This window comes from Tribolium castaneum, chromosome 3 (assembly GCF_031307605.1).
Source record: "Tribolium castaneum strain GA2 chromosome 3, icTriCast1.1, whole genome shotgun sequence".
NCBI classification, from domain to species: Eukaryota; Metazoa; Arthropoda; class Insecta; order Coleoptera; family Tenebrionidae; genus Tribolium; species Tribolium castaneum.
This window is the reverse complement of record NC_087396.1, coordinates 22,695,260-22,714,818: the sequence shown is the minus strand read 5'-3', so window position 1 is coordinate 22,714,818 and position 19,559 is coordinate 22,695,260. Positions and strand designations below refer to the sequence as shown.

The 19,559-nt window shown below is 30.9% G+C and overlaps 1 protein-coding gene across 4 annotated transcripts in view; it reads right to left on the bottom strand.

The window, feature by feature from the left end:
- Positions 1 to 19,559, bottom strand: part of LOC659254 (uncharacterized) — a 43,253-nt gene that overhangs the window by 6,356 nt on the left and 17,338 nt on the right. For all 4 annotated transcript variants that reach the window (XR_010333582.1, XM_015981412.2, XM_965579.4 and 1 more), the window contains exons 5-6: positions 4,766 to 4,980; positions 2,132 to 2,223 (exon numbers count right to left, since the gene is read on the bottom strand). Coding sequence is in view for 3 of the 4 variants with exons in the window: in XM_015981412.2 (XP_015836898.1) it covers positions 2,132 to 2,223; positions 4,766 to 4,980 (307 nt within the window). In the remaining variant the exon portion in view is untranslated. The remainder of the gene's footprint in view (positions 1 to 2,131; positions 2,224 to 4,765; positions 4,981 to 19,559) is intronic.

The window sequence follows — 19,559 nt, the reverse complement described above, 5'->3', positions numbered from 1 at the left end:
GTTATCAAGACACTGCGGCACCTCAGGAGCTGGGCTCATCATGGAAACGAAATTCACACTTCCAGAAAGATTTATTAGTGTGCTGTTTGCCTAAAATATCTTAGTTTTTGTGTATAATTTGCACAAAAACAATATTATTTGAAAATCAATTTTTAACGCGTAAAAATCTGATCTCACTATTGCGAAAAAAAGTCATGTGCTCAATAATAATCAAAAACAGCAGCTTTCTAAGTTACATGATTCAAATATCACTGACGCTTTCAAAAATGATTTCAGAGCATCGCTAAAAATATTATTGGATTGATAAAATCAAATGCAACATTTGCTAAATGTTTATAGATAAATAATAACAGTACAATTTTTTTTTAAATTTAAACCTTTAACCAGATTTTAGGACACTTTCCTAGCAAAATTTTTATTTGTTTTTTGGGTCTCTTAATGTGCTGTTTTTTTATTCAGGCTCTAATCTTTCAATTTATTATTGTTTCGCTTTTATAGTTTTTTCAGTTTCACTGATTTTCAGTCGCTTAGCTCTTCAGAATTTCAGTCTCAATATTTTCTAGTTTTTTTACGTTTTTAGTTTCTTAGCGTTAAAGTTCCTTTGTCACTTTTTAAACTTTTAAGTTTTGAAAATATACGTACTCTAATTCTATATTAAACTACATTTTTATTTTAAATAATTTTTGTATCTTATAAATTTTTTGGTATATTGATTTTGAAATACAAAAATAATTTACCTAGAACTGTCAAATTGTTAATTAATTTTCATTTTAAACTTTATTTACTTTATTTATTATAATTGTAATTTAATTAATTTATCCAAACCGACAGTGAAAATTTTATTTTTTTGTGTGGAAGTCCCAGTTTTTTAGGATTTATAGTTTATGTGAAATAAATTTTAAAAAAGTGTTTTCGTCAAAAAAAAAACAAATTATTTTAAAAACTAAGCATCAGAAACGACCATTTTCTCAGCACCTCAAGCGAAATTTCGTTCTGTAAAAAAGACCGGCCCTTAAACCGGTTCACTGGTGTCTCATTTGTCAAAGAAATGAGTAAATGACCAAAAAAAATATAAAAATTAAAATATGGAAGGTAACTGTAAAACAGACCAATCATAAGGCGTTCAAAATTGAACAAAAAATTGTTGTGTAATTATTTCATAAATGTCGCACAAACCATCTGGAATTTCGCTGTTTTCTAAAAAAAAAATTAAGTTCTTTATTACGCTTGGATTCAAAAATCGCGGAGAAATTGTGAATCGATTTGCTTTTGTTGAAAATTAATTCTCACAATAGTTCGTGTTCAAAATCAAACAAGCCGTAAGTTTTTGAGCAAAAACTTTTTTGCTCTTATTTCTTATAAAAAATAACTTTTCACAAACATTATTCACGCCATAAAGACTTAGTCCATCATGAATTCTTAAAAGTAAAACGATCGCGAAACACTGTTAATTATTATTGTTTAAAATCCTTCAATACTTTACCTCTTTCTATTAGAACCTTGTCTTGTAAATTATTTAATAACTTCGTCAAAAATTTTTAGTTGAAAATTCTTCTTACCCTTTTGTGGATTTTTTTAAATTTTGATTTTTCCGTATTATTACACTGTTCAATCACAGTTGTATTTTAGCAAGATTATTATTGTTTAGCTGCGCTCCAGGTGCTGGAAAGATTACGTCCGGAAAAACGCTCGTTTTAAAGCAGAAAAGCGGCAACATGTGTTTCCAATAAGAACGAATTCGGGCAAAAAACGTATACAAAGAGGTATCGATTTGTCATTAAAGATTTTCTCGAGTTTGTCTCTTCATTTATACCGTATAAAGCGTTTTAGTGGATTGTCTCTCAGACGAGATAAAAGCGTACGATACGTGAAATATTGCCGTTATACGAATGAAAATTTGCTTAAAAACTTCATTGTGGCAAACTTTGCTAAGAGGGTTTTGTCGACATAACTTCAATTCGATCCGAAATTTCGCCGAGTTCTCCCTCGAGAGGCGCAAAGGTCTCTCATACATCTTGTTGCTTTGTATTTAACTTTTTTCCAACTCTCCACTTATACGCAAAGTGTCACAAAGAGCGTCTAGTTTTTCCCTCCTCGGATTTGGCGCAAGGTCAAGCGATTTTTTACTCACCGACATTTCGGACGACGGATGATCTATAAAAATCATCTCGGATTCTTCGCCGTCGAGGAGCACGGAGACAGTGCGTTCCCCGAACTCGTCATCTGGAAACAACAGACAAGTGGCCACTTACTTTTTAATTTTGCGTAAGCGAGCACTTAAAAGAAAAGCGCAGTCGTTTCATTTACAAATTGGAGTGGATTTCCGCCCCATTTCCACGACTGGGAAAAACCAGCCGAGCGAAAGGGCACAAAGCGGTCTTTCTGCATAAATTATGATTTTTTGCTTAAAACGAAATAAACCTGCACAGGCAGGTGAGAAACGAGCGATAAATTATGATCCGAAATGAATGTGGCCGTACGTCATAAAATAATTCAGGGTGTCTAATGGGAATACACGTTATAAATGAGTCTTATTCGCTGAGACGTGTACAAATTTGATGCCACATTTGCTTCACATGGAATATACAGGCCCCGAAAGAAAACGACAATCTCGACCAGAATCCCAACACATTGAACATGACACTGTACTCTAACAGTGGCCAGAATAGTACAATTTTTTACCAACAATTAGCACAATTTTAGGGCCGATTTTATTAACAATATAATAAAAAAAAAAAACAAAAAATAAAAACTGAGTCACATTTTTCTGCAAGTTATTATTTACATCCCTTTTCAATCTTCGTCCAACAAAATTATTTTTGCTCATTTTCAGTCCAGTTTAATTTCACATTAAGTGAAATAATTTTTTTTTAACTTAATATTTTGCAAAATATCAGAAATCAATCTTATAATTTTTTGTCGTTAAAATTAATACATTAATAAAGATTAATTAAGGGCCGATTTTATTAACAATGTAATAAAAAAATAAAAAAAACAAAAAATAAAAATTGAGTCACATTTTTCTGCAAGTTATTCTTTACATCCCTTTTCAATCTTCGTCCAACAAAATTATTTTTGCTCATTTCCAGTCCAGTTTAATTTCACATTAAGTGAAATAATTTTTTAACTCAATATTTTGCAAAATTTCAAAAATCATTCTTATAATTTCTTGTCGTTAAAATTAATACTTTAATAAAGATTAATCAAGGGCCGATTTTATTAACAATGTAATAAAAAAATAAAAAAAAACAAAAAATAAAAATTGAGTCACATTTTTCTGCAAGTTATTATTTACATCCCTTTTCAATCTTCGTCCAATAAAATTATATTTGCTTATTTCCAGTCCAGTTTAATTTCGCATTAAGTGAAATATTTTTTTTTAACTTAATATTTTGCAAAATATCAGAAATCATTCTTATAATTTCTTGTCGTTAAAATTAATACATTAATAAAGATTAATTAAGGGCCGATTTTATTAACAATGTAATAAAAAAATTAAAAAAATAAAATAAAAATTGAGTCACATTTTTCTGCAAGTTATTATTTACATCCCTTTTCAATCTTCGTCCAATAAAATTATATTTGCTTATTTCCAGTCCAGTTTAATTTCACATTAAGTGAAATATTTTTTTTTAACTTAATATTTTGCAAAATATCAGAAATCATTCTTATAATTTCTTGTCGTTAAAATTAATACATTAATAAAGATTAATTAAGGGCCGATTTTATTAACAATGTAATAAAAAAATTAAAAAAATAAAATAAAAATTGAGTCACATTTTTCTGCAAGTTATTATTTACATCCCTTTTCAATCTTCGTCCAATAAAATTATATTTGCTTATTTCCAGTCCAGTTTAATTTCACATTAAGTGAAATATTTTTTTTTAACTTAATATTTTGCAAAATATCAGAAATCATTCTTATAATTTTTTGTCGTTAAAATTAATACATTAATAAAGATTAATTAAGGGCCGATTTTATTAACAATGTAATAAAAAAATAAAAAAAACAAAAAATAAAAATTGAGTCACATTTTTCTGCAAGTTATTATTTACATCCCTTTTCAATCTTTGTCCAACAAAATTATTTTTGCTCATTTCCAGTCCAGTTTAATTTCACATTAAGTGAAATATTTTTTTTAACTCAATATTTTGCAAAATTTCAGAAATCATTCTTATAATTTCTGGATTAATTAAGGGCCGATTTTATAGACAAATTTAATTCTTCACTTAAGTTTAAAGTCGACTTTAACTTAAAACTCTATTTCTTAATCAGTTTGATTGTTTATTTAAACACAAGCCCCTTTAAGTTAAAAGCAACAATTTTGTAAAATGTTAAAAAGTGTTAATGAAAAGGACGACTGAGAGAACGAAGATTTTTTTTTAAGAAAACGCAAATGCTAATTCTAGAAAAAATTCTATTACAAGGCACTTTGCTGGGTTATAAAAAAGAAATAATTAATAATTATTTTTAACATTTGTTGTTTAATTTTTCTTCCAATTCCTAAAGCATCAATAAGTATGTCGCATTTTTTTCTTGTAACTTTTTTTTCTACTTCTTCTTTTTTTTTCTTGTATTTTTTCGAATTTGGTTTTATTCTGCTCCAAATTTTGTTCTTTAAAGTTTGCGTTAAATTAAATTTTGAATTAGTTAATGTGGCACCCTTTCACTCCAGAGTTCCGGACAAAACTCACGAACAAACCGTTTCTTCTCCCCGTTCGAAAGTTAATCCCACTTTCCAATCCCTCCATTATCCCAACTTACCCAAACTGGCGTCGTAAGTGTTCATGTATTCTGAGGTCATAAATTGCGATACGAGAGCGGTTTTTCCGACACCCGAATCTCCCAACATCACCACTCGATACTTGGGCACTTCCATCTCTTCAGGAGACCCCAGAGGGGTCGAATCGACCGTATGATACCCAGACCCACAGCAGGAGCCATCGAAAGGAGACCGCTCTCCGGACACGTTACTCGCCCTGAAAAATAACATTTCGTCCGGAATTCTCAAAAACTTGTAAAACAATAAGTTAAAAATGCCAGGAATTTGCTGCAAACCGGTGGCGATTACCGTTTTTTGCACGAACATTCCTGGAATTTGCGAGATTATGGAATTATGCAAGAAATGAAAATAATACAGGAGTATAATATTAGTGGATTATTTAAATGGAATACAATTGCCAAGAGCTGCACTTTCGGGGCAATTAGCCTGCAACTATGATATTCACGCATAGGTTCATAACCGTCGACTGATTTAATTACACATGTGCTTTTAAAACGAAATGCCTGACATAAACAGCGATAGCGGCGCAAAATCAATAAATACCTGCTTTATTGAGGAAATGTCACTCTGTTTACATCAAAACAACGCAGTAAGCACACTTGCGTAAAAATAACGTAAAGAAAGAAACTTTAATTAGGTTGCAAAAACGTTACTTTTATCGTAGAATTTACGTAAAATTGTCCACGGAAATAACGTTATTTGTAACGTAAAACATTTACGTTTTTATTTGGTAGCTCTTTAAACAAATTTGTGACGCAAAAATGTAACGTTAAATTATAGTCAATTTAAAACCTGTAATCAACGTCAATAAGCAACGTTTTAAAAAGGTTGTTTTTATTCACATAATTTTATTCTGTTGTAAAATATGCAATAAGAAAAGTGTCACACACTCAGTCAGCTGTGGGACTGATTATATAACATTAATTAAAACGTTACATTAACGTTTTTCAACCGATTTTTAGACCAAAAATTTTTTCTCTGTTTTTGTTAAACTATAACAAAAAAACACCAAATTTACGTAAAGACGTCGTACATTAAACGTAAAAAATCGCTTAAAAGAATAAATCTGGGTTTTAAACAACGTAATATAAACGTAATCGTACAACTAAATAACGTAACGTTTAAAAAACGTTAGATCAGTGTCTGTGTGCTCATGGGAAGCTCATTTTCGCATCTAATCAAAAAATTGGCACCTTGATGATGTTTGGACTCATTTCTGACGAATTAATCCGCTACCACTTTCCATTAAAAATCGTAATTTTTTTCGCCGTGTCTGAAAGATTGCGCAATTAACATTCATTTCCTTTTTCCATTTTCTGTTCTTCTACCCTAGAGAGATGCGGATCTGGTGTTAACTGAACCGGGATTACGTAAATTTAAAATTACCACACAACTTTAAATATTGCGTGATTTTAAAATAAACGGCTACAAACGGCTAAAAATAAATAATAAAATAATATCATAACTGAATGGAAGAAATTTTCGAGTAATCAAAACAAATGTTTATTTGTGCTGTCGACGGACACAAAATAAAATCTATTTTCAGGATGTACTATTTGCGGCAAAGCGTGAATGGCGATTTAATAACTGTTCGCATAATAGCGTAATGTCAGCGCAGTAATTAAGCTCTTTAATGATTGTAACTGCCATTATTATCCTCCCTTGACAAATCGTGTCTTTGGCAGTAATGTGTTTTGTTTTATTTGGAGTTTGTTGACTTGGTATTAAAATCGCGCCACGTATGCGTGAGGCTTAATGTAAATCGCATCATGTGGCGACAATTTAATCTTTTAAATCACGCAATTTTAAAACGAAGGATCGGGTTTTAATTAGCCGTTCTGTGCAAATATTGTTTCATGGCACAAGGAACAAGTCTCGTTAATTCTATTTGTCCCAATTACGCTTAATATAGCCACTTTGCCGATACTTCCAAAGCTGTGATTGCCATTACTCAAGACAAACACGGACTGACGTTATGTAAATACGGGGAAAAATGACTTGCAGTGACGAGGGTGTTATTATTCAAACATGGCTTTGCATTCGAATGTTATGAAAAGTTGGATTTGAATAATGGACACGCGGAAGCGCTTAAAAAGCATTATTGCGTTATTTTCCCGGCGCCTCCACCATTTTTGCGACAGCTACAATCGATTTTCTTTGATTTTTTGTCAATAATTAAGTTCCAACTCAAGTCAGTGAGCTCATTATCGCTGTTTGTACACGAAACTAGTAAATACCGATCAATGTCTTAATTAAGTCTCGGTTTAATTACGACAGATTTTGCTTACAACCTTTATTTAGATTTCGCGGTGTGCAAATGAAGATATTATTTTGGTGTCTCTAGTCTGGATTCGTTCTGCAAATCTCATTATTAACCGAAACGCTTGAATGGTGGTAGTTAGTTCAGTGGCGGTGCAAATTCACTCAGATTGGGTAAATCTGGATAATGTTTCGTGTAAAGCGTGTTTTAGCATTACTAACGCCAATTTTGGCCCCTATTACGTGCCATAAAATATTTGACGAAATATTTCCGTCTTTTAACCTTTTTTCATTATTAGAACCAGTTATCAAACTAAGGTTTTTTCAAACTAAACAAATTATAAATAACTTTAAAATGGAAGTCTTATCACTAAAAGAATTTGGTAATTTAATGATCCTATTAATTTTATCACTTTTTTTAATTGAAAAAAATGACCAAATAAATGTCTATCGATTTTTATTTAATATTTGAACAAGCAAAGTGAAAACTCGCCTAAAATAACAAAGTTGTGGAACAATTTCAACACAAAACTACAAATAACAGTGAAGGGAAAAATTTGTGTTTTGATTAATAAATAAAAAAATCACTCGCTTTTAACCTTTTTCTAAAAAGGAATATTTTTCTCAAGCAAAACAAATAATGCTTAACTTTAAAAAAATTATCACAAAAATATTTGATAAAACCATAACCCTTGTTTGTTGGGTATTTTTTTCCAATAATCATTAAGTTAATACTGTTTCGTAATGCTGTTTGCTAAAAGTATTTTTTATATTGTATCTCAAATTTAACTATAAGAGAAAAATTAAAAAAAAATCACATGCACAGAAAAAATGTGAATTAACAGACGCTGAATTTTATGCATTTATTAGTTTTTAGGATATACTAGTAAAAATATCGATTAATTTAGTCGTTGATTATTGAAAAAACAATTAAAAAATCGTTTTAAGTTGCAAAAGCTGCGATTTATCTTTTGTGAATTTTATAAACTGAGATTTGACAATTTTGAAAAAATGGTGGATGCGCCGGGAAAGTATTAATTTAACAAAAATTAATTTTAATTATAAGCAATGGTTGAAAAATTCTGAAAAAAATCACAAGCAAGAGAAAAATATACACTATTTAATAACAATCGCTGAATTCGGTCCGATTACTAGTTTTTGAAATATAGAAAAAATATTCTTTAAGTATTCTCAGCTTTTAGTCGCACTGTAAGTTTGCATAAAATTAAGTCATTTATCAGTAAAAAAAATTAAAAACAAACGTTTTAAGTAACAGAAACTTCAATAATTTATTTTTCAAGGATCTTATATGCTAAGATTTTATTTCACAAAAAAAAAATTGACAACTCGTAAAATAACAAAGACTTGAAACAATTTTAAAAATTTAAACAATTTTAAACAATAATAGTTTAGAGAAAAACTTTGTTTTTCATTTCACAAATAGAAAAATCATCGACTTTAAACCAATTTTTAATAATAAAGTCATCAAACAATTTTTTTTTGTTTTCAATAAGGACTATTTTTTTCAAATAAAACAAATTATAAATAATTTTATCACAAAAAAATTGGTAACACCATAGCCCTTGTTTGCTAGTTATTTTTTTTCAATAGTCATTATGAATTCGTTTATCTTGCCGAAACTACGTCCGTCTTTAATCTAATTGTATAAACCATTTCAATGTACAATTTCAATACAAAAGAAAATAAAATCCACTTTCAATTTGATTTTCACAATAACTACAAAGAAAGGAATCATTAATATTACACTGTGGAAAGTTCCCCGAAACCATTGAACACAGCTTTTCGCTTCTCATAACTTGTTTCAATAAGTGAATCGATTTTTAGCTGGAACAAAAACTTTGATTCAAAAAGCTCGACTAAAAAGAACTCATACACAATAAGTACATTTTAATTAACGTCACTTAGCATCCCTGCTTGTAATTTCGGCTCTTAGCAAGTGGATTGTAACAATCAAATGGTAAATTACGCGAAACTACTAGTCGTAACTAGCCTCTAAATTAACCGTATAACCTTTAATTCCTTGCCAATTTGCGTTAAACCCATGTTTTAATGAATGCAAATTGAAAGCATGCCCGAGTTTTCCAAAACTTTCACCGCCGATACAGCGTGCTATTTCACTAAGCAATTAATCGTCGCAACAGGAAACAGTTCAATTCAGCAAGTCATAAATGCAACGAAACTTTGCACAATTAACCCGAATTTCGGCCACAATCTTGAGCCAAATGTTTGAAACTTGATTGTGCCAGTTATTAACAGTGCGTAATGCGGCCAAAACTCAGTCGTAATCCCCCTATTTGGCCTTAATTATTCAACAAGTTGGAGGCGATCAATCAAGTGCAGCTGAGTAAAATAATGAAGAAAGTCCGATGGTAGAGAAATATTTCGGGGAACCACAGGCTGAAACTTCGCGATAAACGTGTCGGCTTTATTTGACATTTATTTCCTTATATTTATCCCGGAGATAAGGTTCCGGGCCGCATTTGTTCCGATAAGTGTCGTCGTAATCTAAATTTGACTCAGTGCAGGGAAAATTCTGACTGGAATTTACTGTGGCAGGTTTAGGTCAGCGAACAGGCGACAGAAATATGCGAATTAATTTGTGAATTATTCTGGCACGGCATTCAGAAATCAATCTCTTTCCTACATAAAATTTTCACTTTTCGCTAAACATTTCACGAGTAATTTGACTGAAACCCGCCTTGAATATTTCAAAAAGACATCAAGGGGATTAAGTAGTAAACATAAAATCAATATAGAAACTTACTAATTACGATCAATAGGCTGCAAAGTCGTTCCAAGTTTTGCGATTTAGCGTTACATCAGCAGGTGTAAACAAGCAACACAAAATCGAGTTTGTTTCAGGGAAAATCGTATCATCCAAGTAATGTAATTAAAGCATTATTTGATTGGCTTTTTGCGCAAATATTAACCTGCAACTGCAATTAATTACGACAAAAATAAACTTTTAATTATTTGCAAAAGCTTTTAGCGATCGCCGAAAATCAGCGCCAATTCGAGAATGCGCCCGTCTTTGTCAAACACCTGTTAGTGTGTGTACACGCTCCTGAAGTTGATTGCAATAACTCAAACAATGGATAGTCCCCTGCCACACAACTCGAAAATTAATTAAACATTTTCCATTGGAGTCGAGCCAAGTCAAACTAAGCTGCGTATCTCCACACGAAAGTTGTCCAATATAACTGCAAACATTACTCAAAATAATTTCATTCGGAGAAAAATTGAAAGACGGCCGTAAATTTCCATAAACCGTGTTAATATGTAAATAAACTTAATTTCCCCCACGGGAAAATCAACTTGAGGAAAAAACGCCAGAGTGAAACTTGATCGGAGCGCTGTCTCAATTATTTACTTCTTAGACTATCAGCTATAATGGGAAGTTGGTAATTAACTTGATTTATACCCAAGTTGCAAAAATTTTCGGAGGGTTACTTGCCGCAAGCCGTAATTAATTATTGCGATTATTTCGTTGTCGTTCGTTGTGAAATGTGCCACTTTACGATTGTTTTCCTCAAAATGCAAATGTAATGAGGATAATTTAAGCGAGTCTCCGTTTAGCTGAAAAAACAAGTTTTGTTCGTTTTTTATTTATTAAAGCAGAATGAAATGAAGCAGTTATGTAAATCACGCTCCGTAATTATGGAGCAACAAAACGGGAATTCTAGCTAAAAATTTGAAAGCATGGCAGGAATTATTCTAAAAGTTGTATATTTCGAATAAGAGAAGTAACGAAGTTTAGATGAAAATGGTTTAGTAATGTTGTCTGCTAAAAGTATAATTGTATCTCAAATTTAACTATAAGGGACTGTAGAAAAATTCTAAAACAATTCACACGCACAGAAAAAATGTAAATTAACAGACGCTGATTTTTGTGCATCTAATAGTTTTTAAGATATAGTTAAAATATCCATTAATTTAGACGTCGATTAATGAAAAAACAATTAAAAAATCGTTTTAAGTAGCAGAAGTTGCAATTTACTTTGAGATTTAAATATTTTGTAAAAATGGTGGATGCGCCGGGCAAGTAACAATTTTGATTAATTCATTTTAATTATAAGAAATCGTTAAAAAATTCTGAAAAAAATTCACAAGCAAGAAAAATATATAAACTATTTAACACCAATAGCTGAATTCGGTACGAATATTAGTTTTTGAAATACAGAAAAAAAATTCCAAAAATTTCAATAATTTTTTAATTTGTATTTTTTCAAATAAGTCAGGTAAAGAATTTTCTCAACAAGACACGAAAGTGTGTTCTTGAATTGTTAAGTAACGTGGGAAAGTTCTATTTTCGTGACGGTTTATCAAATTTAACTATAAGGAATTGTAGAAAAATTTTAAAAAAATTCGCACGCACAGAAAAAATGTAAATTAACAGACACTGATTTTTGTGCATTTAATAGTTTTTAAGATATAGTTTAAATATCCATTAATTTAGACGTCGATTAATGAAAAAACAATTAAAAAATCGTTTTAAGTAGCAGAAGCTGCAATTTATTTTAAGATTTAAATATTTTGTAAAAATGGTGGATGCGCCGGGCAAGTAACAATTTTGATTGATTAATTTTAATTATAAAAAATAGTTGAAAAATTCTGAAAAAAAATCATAAGCAAGAGAAATATATAAACTATTTAACACCAATAGCTGAATTCGGCACGATTATTAGTTTTTGAAATACAGAAAAAAAAATCCAAAAATTTCAATAATTTTTTGATTTGTATTTTTTCAAATAAGTCAGGTAAAAAATTTTTTTAACAAGGCAGGAAAGTATTTTCTTGCTTTCTCAAGTAACCAGGGAAAGTTCCATTTTCGTGACGGTTTAGGGAAAAAACTGTTTAATAGCAGAAGAAGTATACTTTTTGTTTACTTATCCTGAAGTCATGCTAGTAAGTAGTCTGGCATAAAATTACTTTATTCATTAGTGAAAAAACTTAAAAAACCTTTCAATTTTTAAGTAACAGAAGCTTCAATTTATTTTTTTATAAATTGTGTATAAGCTCAAATTTCGAATAACATTATTAATTTTTAACATTTTTCGGTGAAGAAATGGTGGATGCGCCGGGAAAGCATGAAACCGATTACTAATTAATTAATTTTATTATAACAAATTGCAAAATTCTGAGAATTATAGAGAAAAATATAAAATTTAACAGCAAACGCTAAATTCTGTGCTATTTTTGGTTCTTGGTTTCTTTATATAATCCATTTTTTAGTGTAGAAATGGTGGATGCGCCGGGCAAGTAATATTTTTAACGATAATTAATTAGTTTAATTTAAAGAAATTGTAGAAACTACGGACATAGAGGACAATGTAAAATTTTAAGTAACGCTGAATTCTGTATTAGTTTTTGAAACATACTAAAAATATACTTTTAATAGAGACACAAATTTAAAATACAGTTATTTGTTCTGTCGCTGTCTTCTAAATTGAGATTTCACTAAAAGTTTATATCTTCTCGTAATTTCATTGCAACGAAATTCACTACCTATTTCAATATTTCAGATCCTCAGCCAAATGCGTTATTACATTCACAATATTTCTTGCTCTATTTTTTTAGAACACGTTACAATTGCAAAATTTAAGCAACTACCAGAAAAAACAAATAGGACATATGCTTCGTTTCAAACCAAATATTATAGAGAGAGTTGTTTTTCCCGGATTTTGTTTTCTTATCTATTTGAAGAACACAGGTTTGAAGCCTGAATTCCACTTTATCAGATGAATAGATTGAGCGTAAGAGATTAACCAATCCAACTTGGAAGCGCCTTATTTTTCGCTGTGCGAATTTACTCCTATTAATTTAAAAATAAGTCCTTTAGAAATGCTCGCAACGTGGAAATTTATTATTTCGTCGCGAGAAATCGATCAAGGATGGGACTGAAATTCTGATAAAGCACGCAAAGACTGACACACCGTTTCTTTGAAGTAAAAATAAACTTGCGACGAGATGAGATTTGTTAAAAAAATGACATTTGATGTGCTGCAAGGAGCTGCTCTGAATACTTTTTGCGGTTTGAAATTTTCTTTGACTTTGCTTTTTGATAAAATGAATTAATTTGTGAATGTGACTTTTTAATTAAAAGATACATTATAGCTGGGAATCGTGCTTTCAGATTTAATATTTCAAAGGGAGGATAATCCCGATGGATCGGCGGCGGAATAATTGTGGAAGTGTCTTAATTTCGGAAAATTCAGCGTTCCGTTTAGACGCACGCATTCACCGACAAACATTCGCTTATCTTGTTTGCAATTCATCACACTTAATGGGTTTGAAGCGCACTCAGACGGGAATTAGAATAACTTTGGCTTGACAATTTGCCATTGAACTTAGATAAGTCTTAGTTGTGGCTCTGACTTGTAACTGGTTATCGATCCGGCGTGCGACATTATCCCGAAATTAGCTTCAAAGGCCGAAGAAACGTGTCTTCATTTCGCAAAACATGTTTTATTAATGCGACTTCAAAGCTGCGCGAAAACGCATCCAGAGCACAAGGCGTGATTGTAACTTGCATTTAGGCGAAATCTTTTTGTCAGTGTAAATATGAAAATTGCGGGGCAATGAACCTGCGAATCGATAGCGTCCGATTAGTTGGTGTTTATGGCGGAACCGGGGAATAAATAATGCCGATTGAATCGAGCTTTGATCAAATTAGTCGTAAAATTGTAATCACGCGCAGATTCGCTGGAAATTTTCAACTTAAATGTAATCCATCACAAGGCCTGACTTCTCAATTACCGGCCACCGCAAGTTTCGAATGAAATATTCATGACGGCATGATTTTTTAAGTCGGGGCGATTTCGCGCTGACGTTTGACTAAACCAATCGATAGTCATTAGCCAGTTTGCCCACATATCGGACATGATAATGCCCTTAAAATAAACAAGGTTAGCGCCGAAATCCGGAGGCGGCGAACAACTCCAACAAAGAATCCGACGAAAGAAAATAAAAAGATTTCCGAGTTCGAGGGGAATTTAATTTGTCTTGCGAAACAAAACAGATCAAGTTTTGAAACGTTTCATTAATTCAGAGTTATTTTTGTTCCGTTGTTTTTTCAACAACCTATCAATAATTCAAGCCTAAACTCGCACACAAAAATCAAAATGTAAACAATTTTCGAAATCAACTCTAATGGCTACATTCAAAATGAATTCAACAGTCCAGTATTTATTGGAAATGAAAAAAGTAAAAGTTGTCAAGTTAACAAAAATGCGAAAAAAATCAAAATAAGTCTGAAAGCTCGAAACTGTAGGTAGACTCGATTTTATTGACTTTTCTGTTTGTTGGCTACATCTAAAATGAGTTCAGTTCAGTAGTTTATTGAAAACAGGAAATGTAGGTGAGAACTGTTTTGTTAAATTTAATCACCGAAGCAGAGAAAATTCAATTAAAATGTTTTAAAATAAAAATAAAAAATTAAATAAATAATAAATAAATCAGTCGAAAATCAATGGGTAAGTATGTAATATGAAAAATAAAAAAAAATGAAAAACCTGTAGTCTAGTTTCTGAAATACCAAAATTAAACTTAAAAAAAAAGGAAAACTAAAAAAACTGAAAATCTGTATTTTCCTAACGAGGCACCTTGCCTTGTCAAGGAAACCTGGTTTCCCTGACTCCAAGTAACCAGGGAAAGTTCCATTTTCGTGACGGTTTAGGGAAAAAACTGTTTAATAGCAGTAGAAACATACTTTTTGTTTACTTATCCTGAAGTCATGCCAGTAAGTAGTTTGGTATCAAACTGCTTTATTCATTAGTGAAAAAACTTAAAACAAAACTTTGAATTTTTAAGTAACAGAAGCTTCAATTTATGTTTTTATAAATTTTGTATAAGCTCAGATATCGAATAACATTACTAATTTTTTAACAATTTTTTTGTGTAAAAATGGTGGATGCGCCGGGAAAGCATGGAAATGATTATTAATTAATTAATTTTATTATAACAAATTGTAAAAATTCGGATAATTATAGAGAAAAATATTAATCACCGAAGCAGAGAAAATTCAATCAAAATGTTTTAAAATAAAAATAAAAAATTAAATAAATAATAAATAAAAAAGTCGAAAATCAATGGGTAAGTATGTAATATGAAAAATAAAAAAAAATTAAAAACCTGTAGTCTAGTTTCTGAAAACCAAAATTAAACGTAAAAAAATGGAAAACTAAAAAAACTGAAAATCTGTATTTATGTAAACACAAAAATTGAATTGAAAATCACTGTGCATTTGTTACGCTATTTTTCTCCTATTTGCGTACTTACTGCGGTGAGTAGTAAAATAATTAAAATATAAAAAACCGTTCAAATAAAAGAAGAAATTTCTGACCTTTCTGAAAAAGCAAAAAAAAATAAAAATTCCCAAAATTCTGGACATGCTAAGTAATACAGAAAATTCTTAAATAAAAGTTTCTGAAAATCTAATCCTGCTAATCCGCACACAAATAAATCACCTTTACCAGAATGTATTATTTTATAACTTTTCGTTTTGCGAACTAGCTCGGCGTTTAGTTTTTTTTCTTTTCGCGATCGTGTAAACACTTCCTATAAAAACAAAAATATTTGTGATCCTCGACTGAGTTTGCGAGTTTATCTCCATTTTTCCAGCTCTGTTTTCAGTGGAAAGCGTCAAAAAGCCCCGTAAAAATCACATCAAAGCGCGTCAATCCTAACAAAAAATGTGCGTCCAATAATAATTCAGTGTCGATCGCGGAAAAATCAATTCTCGTTGTTGCAAATAACCAATTTACATTATCCACCGTTGCATTGTTCGGCGAACAATAGCCTTCCTGAATTAAAACCGGTTCTTGGGAAATGAGTGAGATTTCCTTGCGAAAGCCGCGAAAATTATTGAAAACACGATCCATCGATTGCCGGCTGTAGGCCGACCGGTGTTTAAATTATGATTCCAGAGGGAAGATTAATGGGGATTTATCATTTTCCTCGTATTGTTTCGGGGCCCAGGGATTAATAAAGTTTTCAACGCGCGAGAAGAGGGACAAAATGAGCAAAATTTTAGCAAAAATTATAAACTACAAAAGTTTACAAATTTATTACCGGTATTATCATTAATTATGTAATTTGCCAGTTGGCACAACAATTTGAAAAATGTCCCAGCAACATGCAAGCCTGAAGTTAATTAAGAGAAAAATTCGTCCGACTTGGATCGAACGTTGAATAAAATTTTAATTAAGTTCATCTGACGGCTAAAAGGCTCATTAAATTTTAGCTTTTATGACAACATTATTTAAAACAAAAAAAGGTTTTTTCTTCAATTTAGCTCAAACAAGTCGCTGAGAATCTCACCGCAGTTAATTGGCTTGGATTCCAATAACTGCATATGGAAAACTACCGTGTTTTATTTTTGCTTTCGCGTCCAATTTGCCTTGGATGTGAAATATTGATCCAGGGATTTGTGAAGTATTGTGCATTGCGACTTAGGTGGACCTATTAAACGATTACAGGAATAATCCCTTAATGCGATTACTCCAGCTCCTGTAATAAACAATTTTTTACTTTGTCACGGTCAAAGTTAAATGTGCAGAAAATTGAATTCCTGGCAAGGTTTAAAGATGAATTATTTTCCGCAGCTAGCACCTTGTGATCGATCCAGCAGACACAAGAAAAATAACAAAAATTGTTTATTTCGCCCAAACTTTTCAATTGAATTTATTTTTTGCAACAAGTTCCAAATCTCGGCCAAAGTTGTTTTCTAATTTATTTAGGGAAATTTGCATCCGATCAACTCGATAGGGTTAGGACGAATTTCATTTCGTGCAAATTGCGAGATCAAAACGCGCCAGAAAACGCACCAAATCTAATTCGGCCTTTTCAGGACTTATTAGAATAAAACCAGCGCGCTGGAAAGTAATTTTATTAAAAATATTTCAGTGGGATTCGTCGGCTGAATTGAATTTTGATTGTCGTTCCATCCGGCGGCAATTAAAATTCAAAGATTATTTTATCGGTTATTTAAACACAACTTGTGCAATATCATGAAAAACGGGGAGCGTCACTTTGCTGCGATTATCTCTTATGAAGGAATGGGCTTTTCGTCCAATTTCCTCTATGTTTATTTTTCTGCTAAAAGGCATTGTCCTCGGTGTTTACATAGTCTATTTCGGGTTACGATATCGATTTGGTGCCCGAGACATTGATGATCTTTATCGCTACACTTTGATAAATGAAATTAAATGGGTGGCGGCGTGTCATACGAAAGCTTGTCGAAAAATACGACAGTTTATGGAAAATTAAGACAAATTTTTAAGACAACGCTTTAATAAAAATATTCTTCATGACTGCCAACCCTTACCGACATTTTCTGATTCAATTAAACTACAAACTGTTGATTAATTTTTAATATAGCCAACAAAAAAGTCAATAAAATCGAGTGTATAGTTTCGAGCTTTCAGATTGATTTACAAAGCTATCAAGTTCAGATTTTTATTTTGGTTTCCACTTGTTTCCATGTAGACATTTTGGATAAATAATTCGTGTTCAAGGAACTTTCTTTAAAGTATTAAAGTATTTTGGGTCGCATTTTAACACAGATTCGCTGTATCCTTAAAAATCAAATTTTTGCGACATAATTCACTTCAGTATACCGTCATTATATTGGTAATTATCTAATTTATTTGAAGTTGAAGCTAACAACTCGTATTTCTAAGTTAGAAAGCAACAAAGCATACATTTATATTGACTTTATACCTTAGTTTCATTTAATTTATTAATTGTTCAACGCCAGAACTTGAATTCGTTTCAAGTATGTTTATTTAGCTGTAAAAATGGTGGATGCGCCGGGTTGTTATTAATATTTTAATTCAATAGTTTAAACTAAAATCTACGTATTGCAGGTTTGAAACTAATTTCTATTTCTATTTATTATGTACATTAAAATAGTCAACTAAGCAAAAACCAAAAAGAAAATACAATATGACAATATTGTTGATACTCGTCTGTAAAAAATGGTGGATGCGCCGGGCTAGAACTAATTTTATTTAATGGTTTATAGCTTCATTATTTACGTTTTTCTCGATTTTTAACTAATTATTTTCAATTAATTTCAATAAATTAACTCTACAGCTGTATCCATTTTTATGGAAAATTAAGACAAATTTTTAAGACAACACTTTAATAAAAAATATTTTGCATGACTTGCCAACCCTTACCGACATTTCCTGATTCAATTAAACTACGAACTGTTGATTCATTTTTAATGTAGCCAACAAAAAAGTCAATAAAATCGAGTGTATAGTTTCGAGCTTTCAGATTGATTTACAAAGCTAGTAAGTTCAGATTTTTATTTTGGCCCCCATTTGTTTTATTGTAATTTCTGACGTTATTTCGTTTACTTTTTGTTAATAAACGTAGACATTTTAGATAAATAATTCTTGTTCAAAGACCTTTTTTTAAAGTATTAAAGTATTTTGGGTCGCATTTTAACACAGATTCGCTGTATCCTTAAAAATCAAATTTTTGCGACATAATTCACTTCAGTATACCGTCATTATATTGGTAATTATCTAATTTATTTGAAGTTGAAGCTAACAACTCGTATTTCTAAGTTAGAAAGCAACAAAGCATACATTTATATTGACTTTACACCTTAGTTTCATTTAATTTGTTAATTGTTCAACGCCAGAACTTGAATTCGTTTCAAGTATGTTTATTTAGCTGTAAAAATGGTGGATGCGCCGGGTTGTTATTAATATTTTAATTCAATAGTTTAAACTAAAATCTACGTATTGCAGGTTTGAAACTAATTTCTATTTCTATTTATTATATACATTAAAATAGTCAACTAAGTAAAAACCAAAAAGAAAATACAATATGACAATATTGTTGATACTCGGCTGTAAAAATGGTGGATGCGCCGGGCTAGAACTAATTTTATTTAATGGTTTATGGCATCATTATTTACGTTTTTTACTATTTTTAACTAATTATTTTCAATTAATTTCTACAGCTGTATCCATTTTTATGGAAAATTAAGGCAAAAAGACAACACTTTACCGAAATTTTCTAATTCAATTAAACTACGAACTATTGATTTATTTTTAATGTAGCCAACAGAAAAGCCAATAAAATCGAGTGTACAGTTTCGAGCTTTCAGATTGATTTACAAAGCTATTACGTTCAGATTTTTATTTTGGTTTGTATTTGTTTTTTCCTTTTTTTTTTTAATTTCTGACGTTATTTATTTTTTGAAACATAATTTGATTTCAATCATTTTTCGTTAATAAACATGTAGACATTTTGGATGAATAACTCGTGTTCAAGGACCTTTTTGCTTGTGCCTTAAATTTGGCATCTGATACCATTAATTAATCTTTGTGTAAACTGTAACGCAACATACGCCAATGTTGTATTACAATGCTTTATACTAAGCACCAAAATGAAGCTGCTCTGTGATACGAACGTTACTGAATAAGCAGTTTCAAGTAATCACAATGAGACATGGCGCATAATTCGATCTTTGGAATT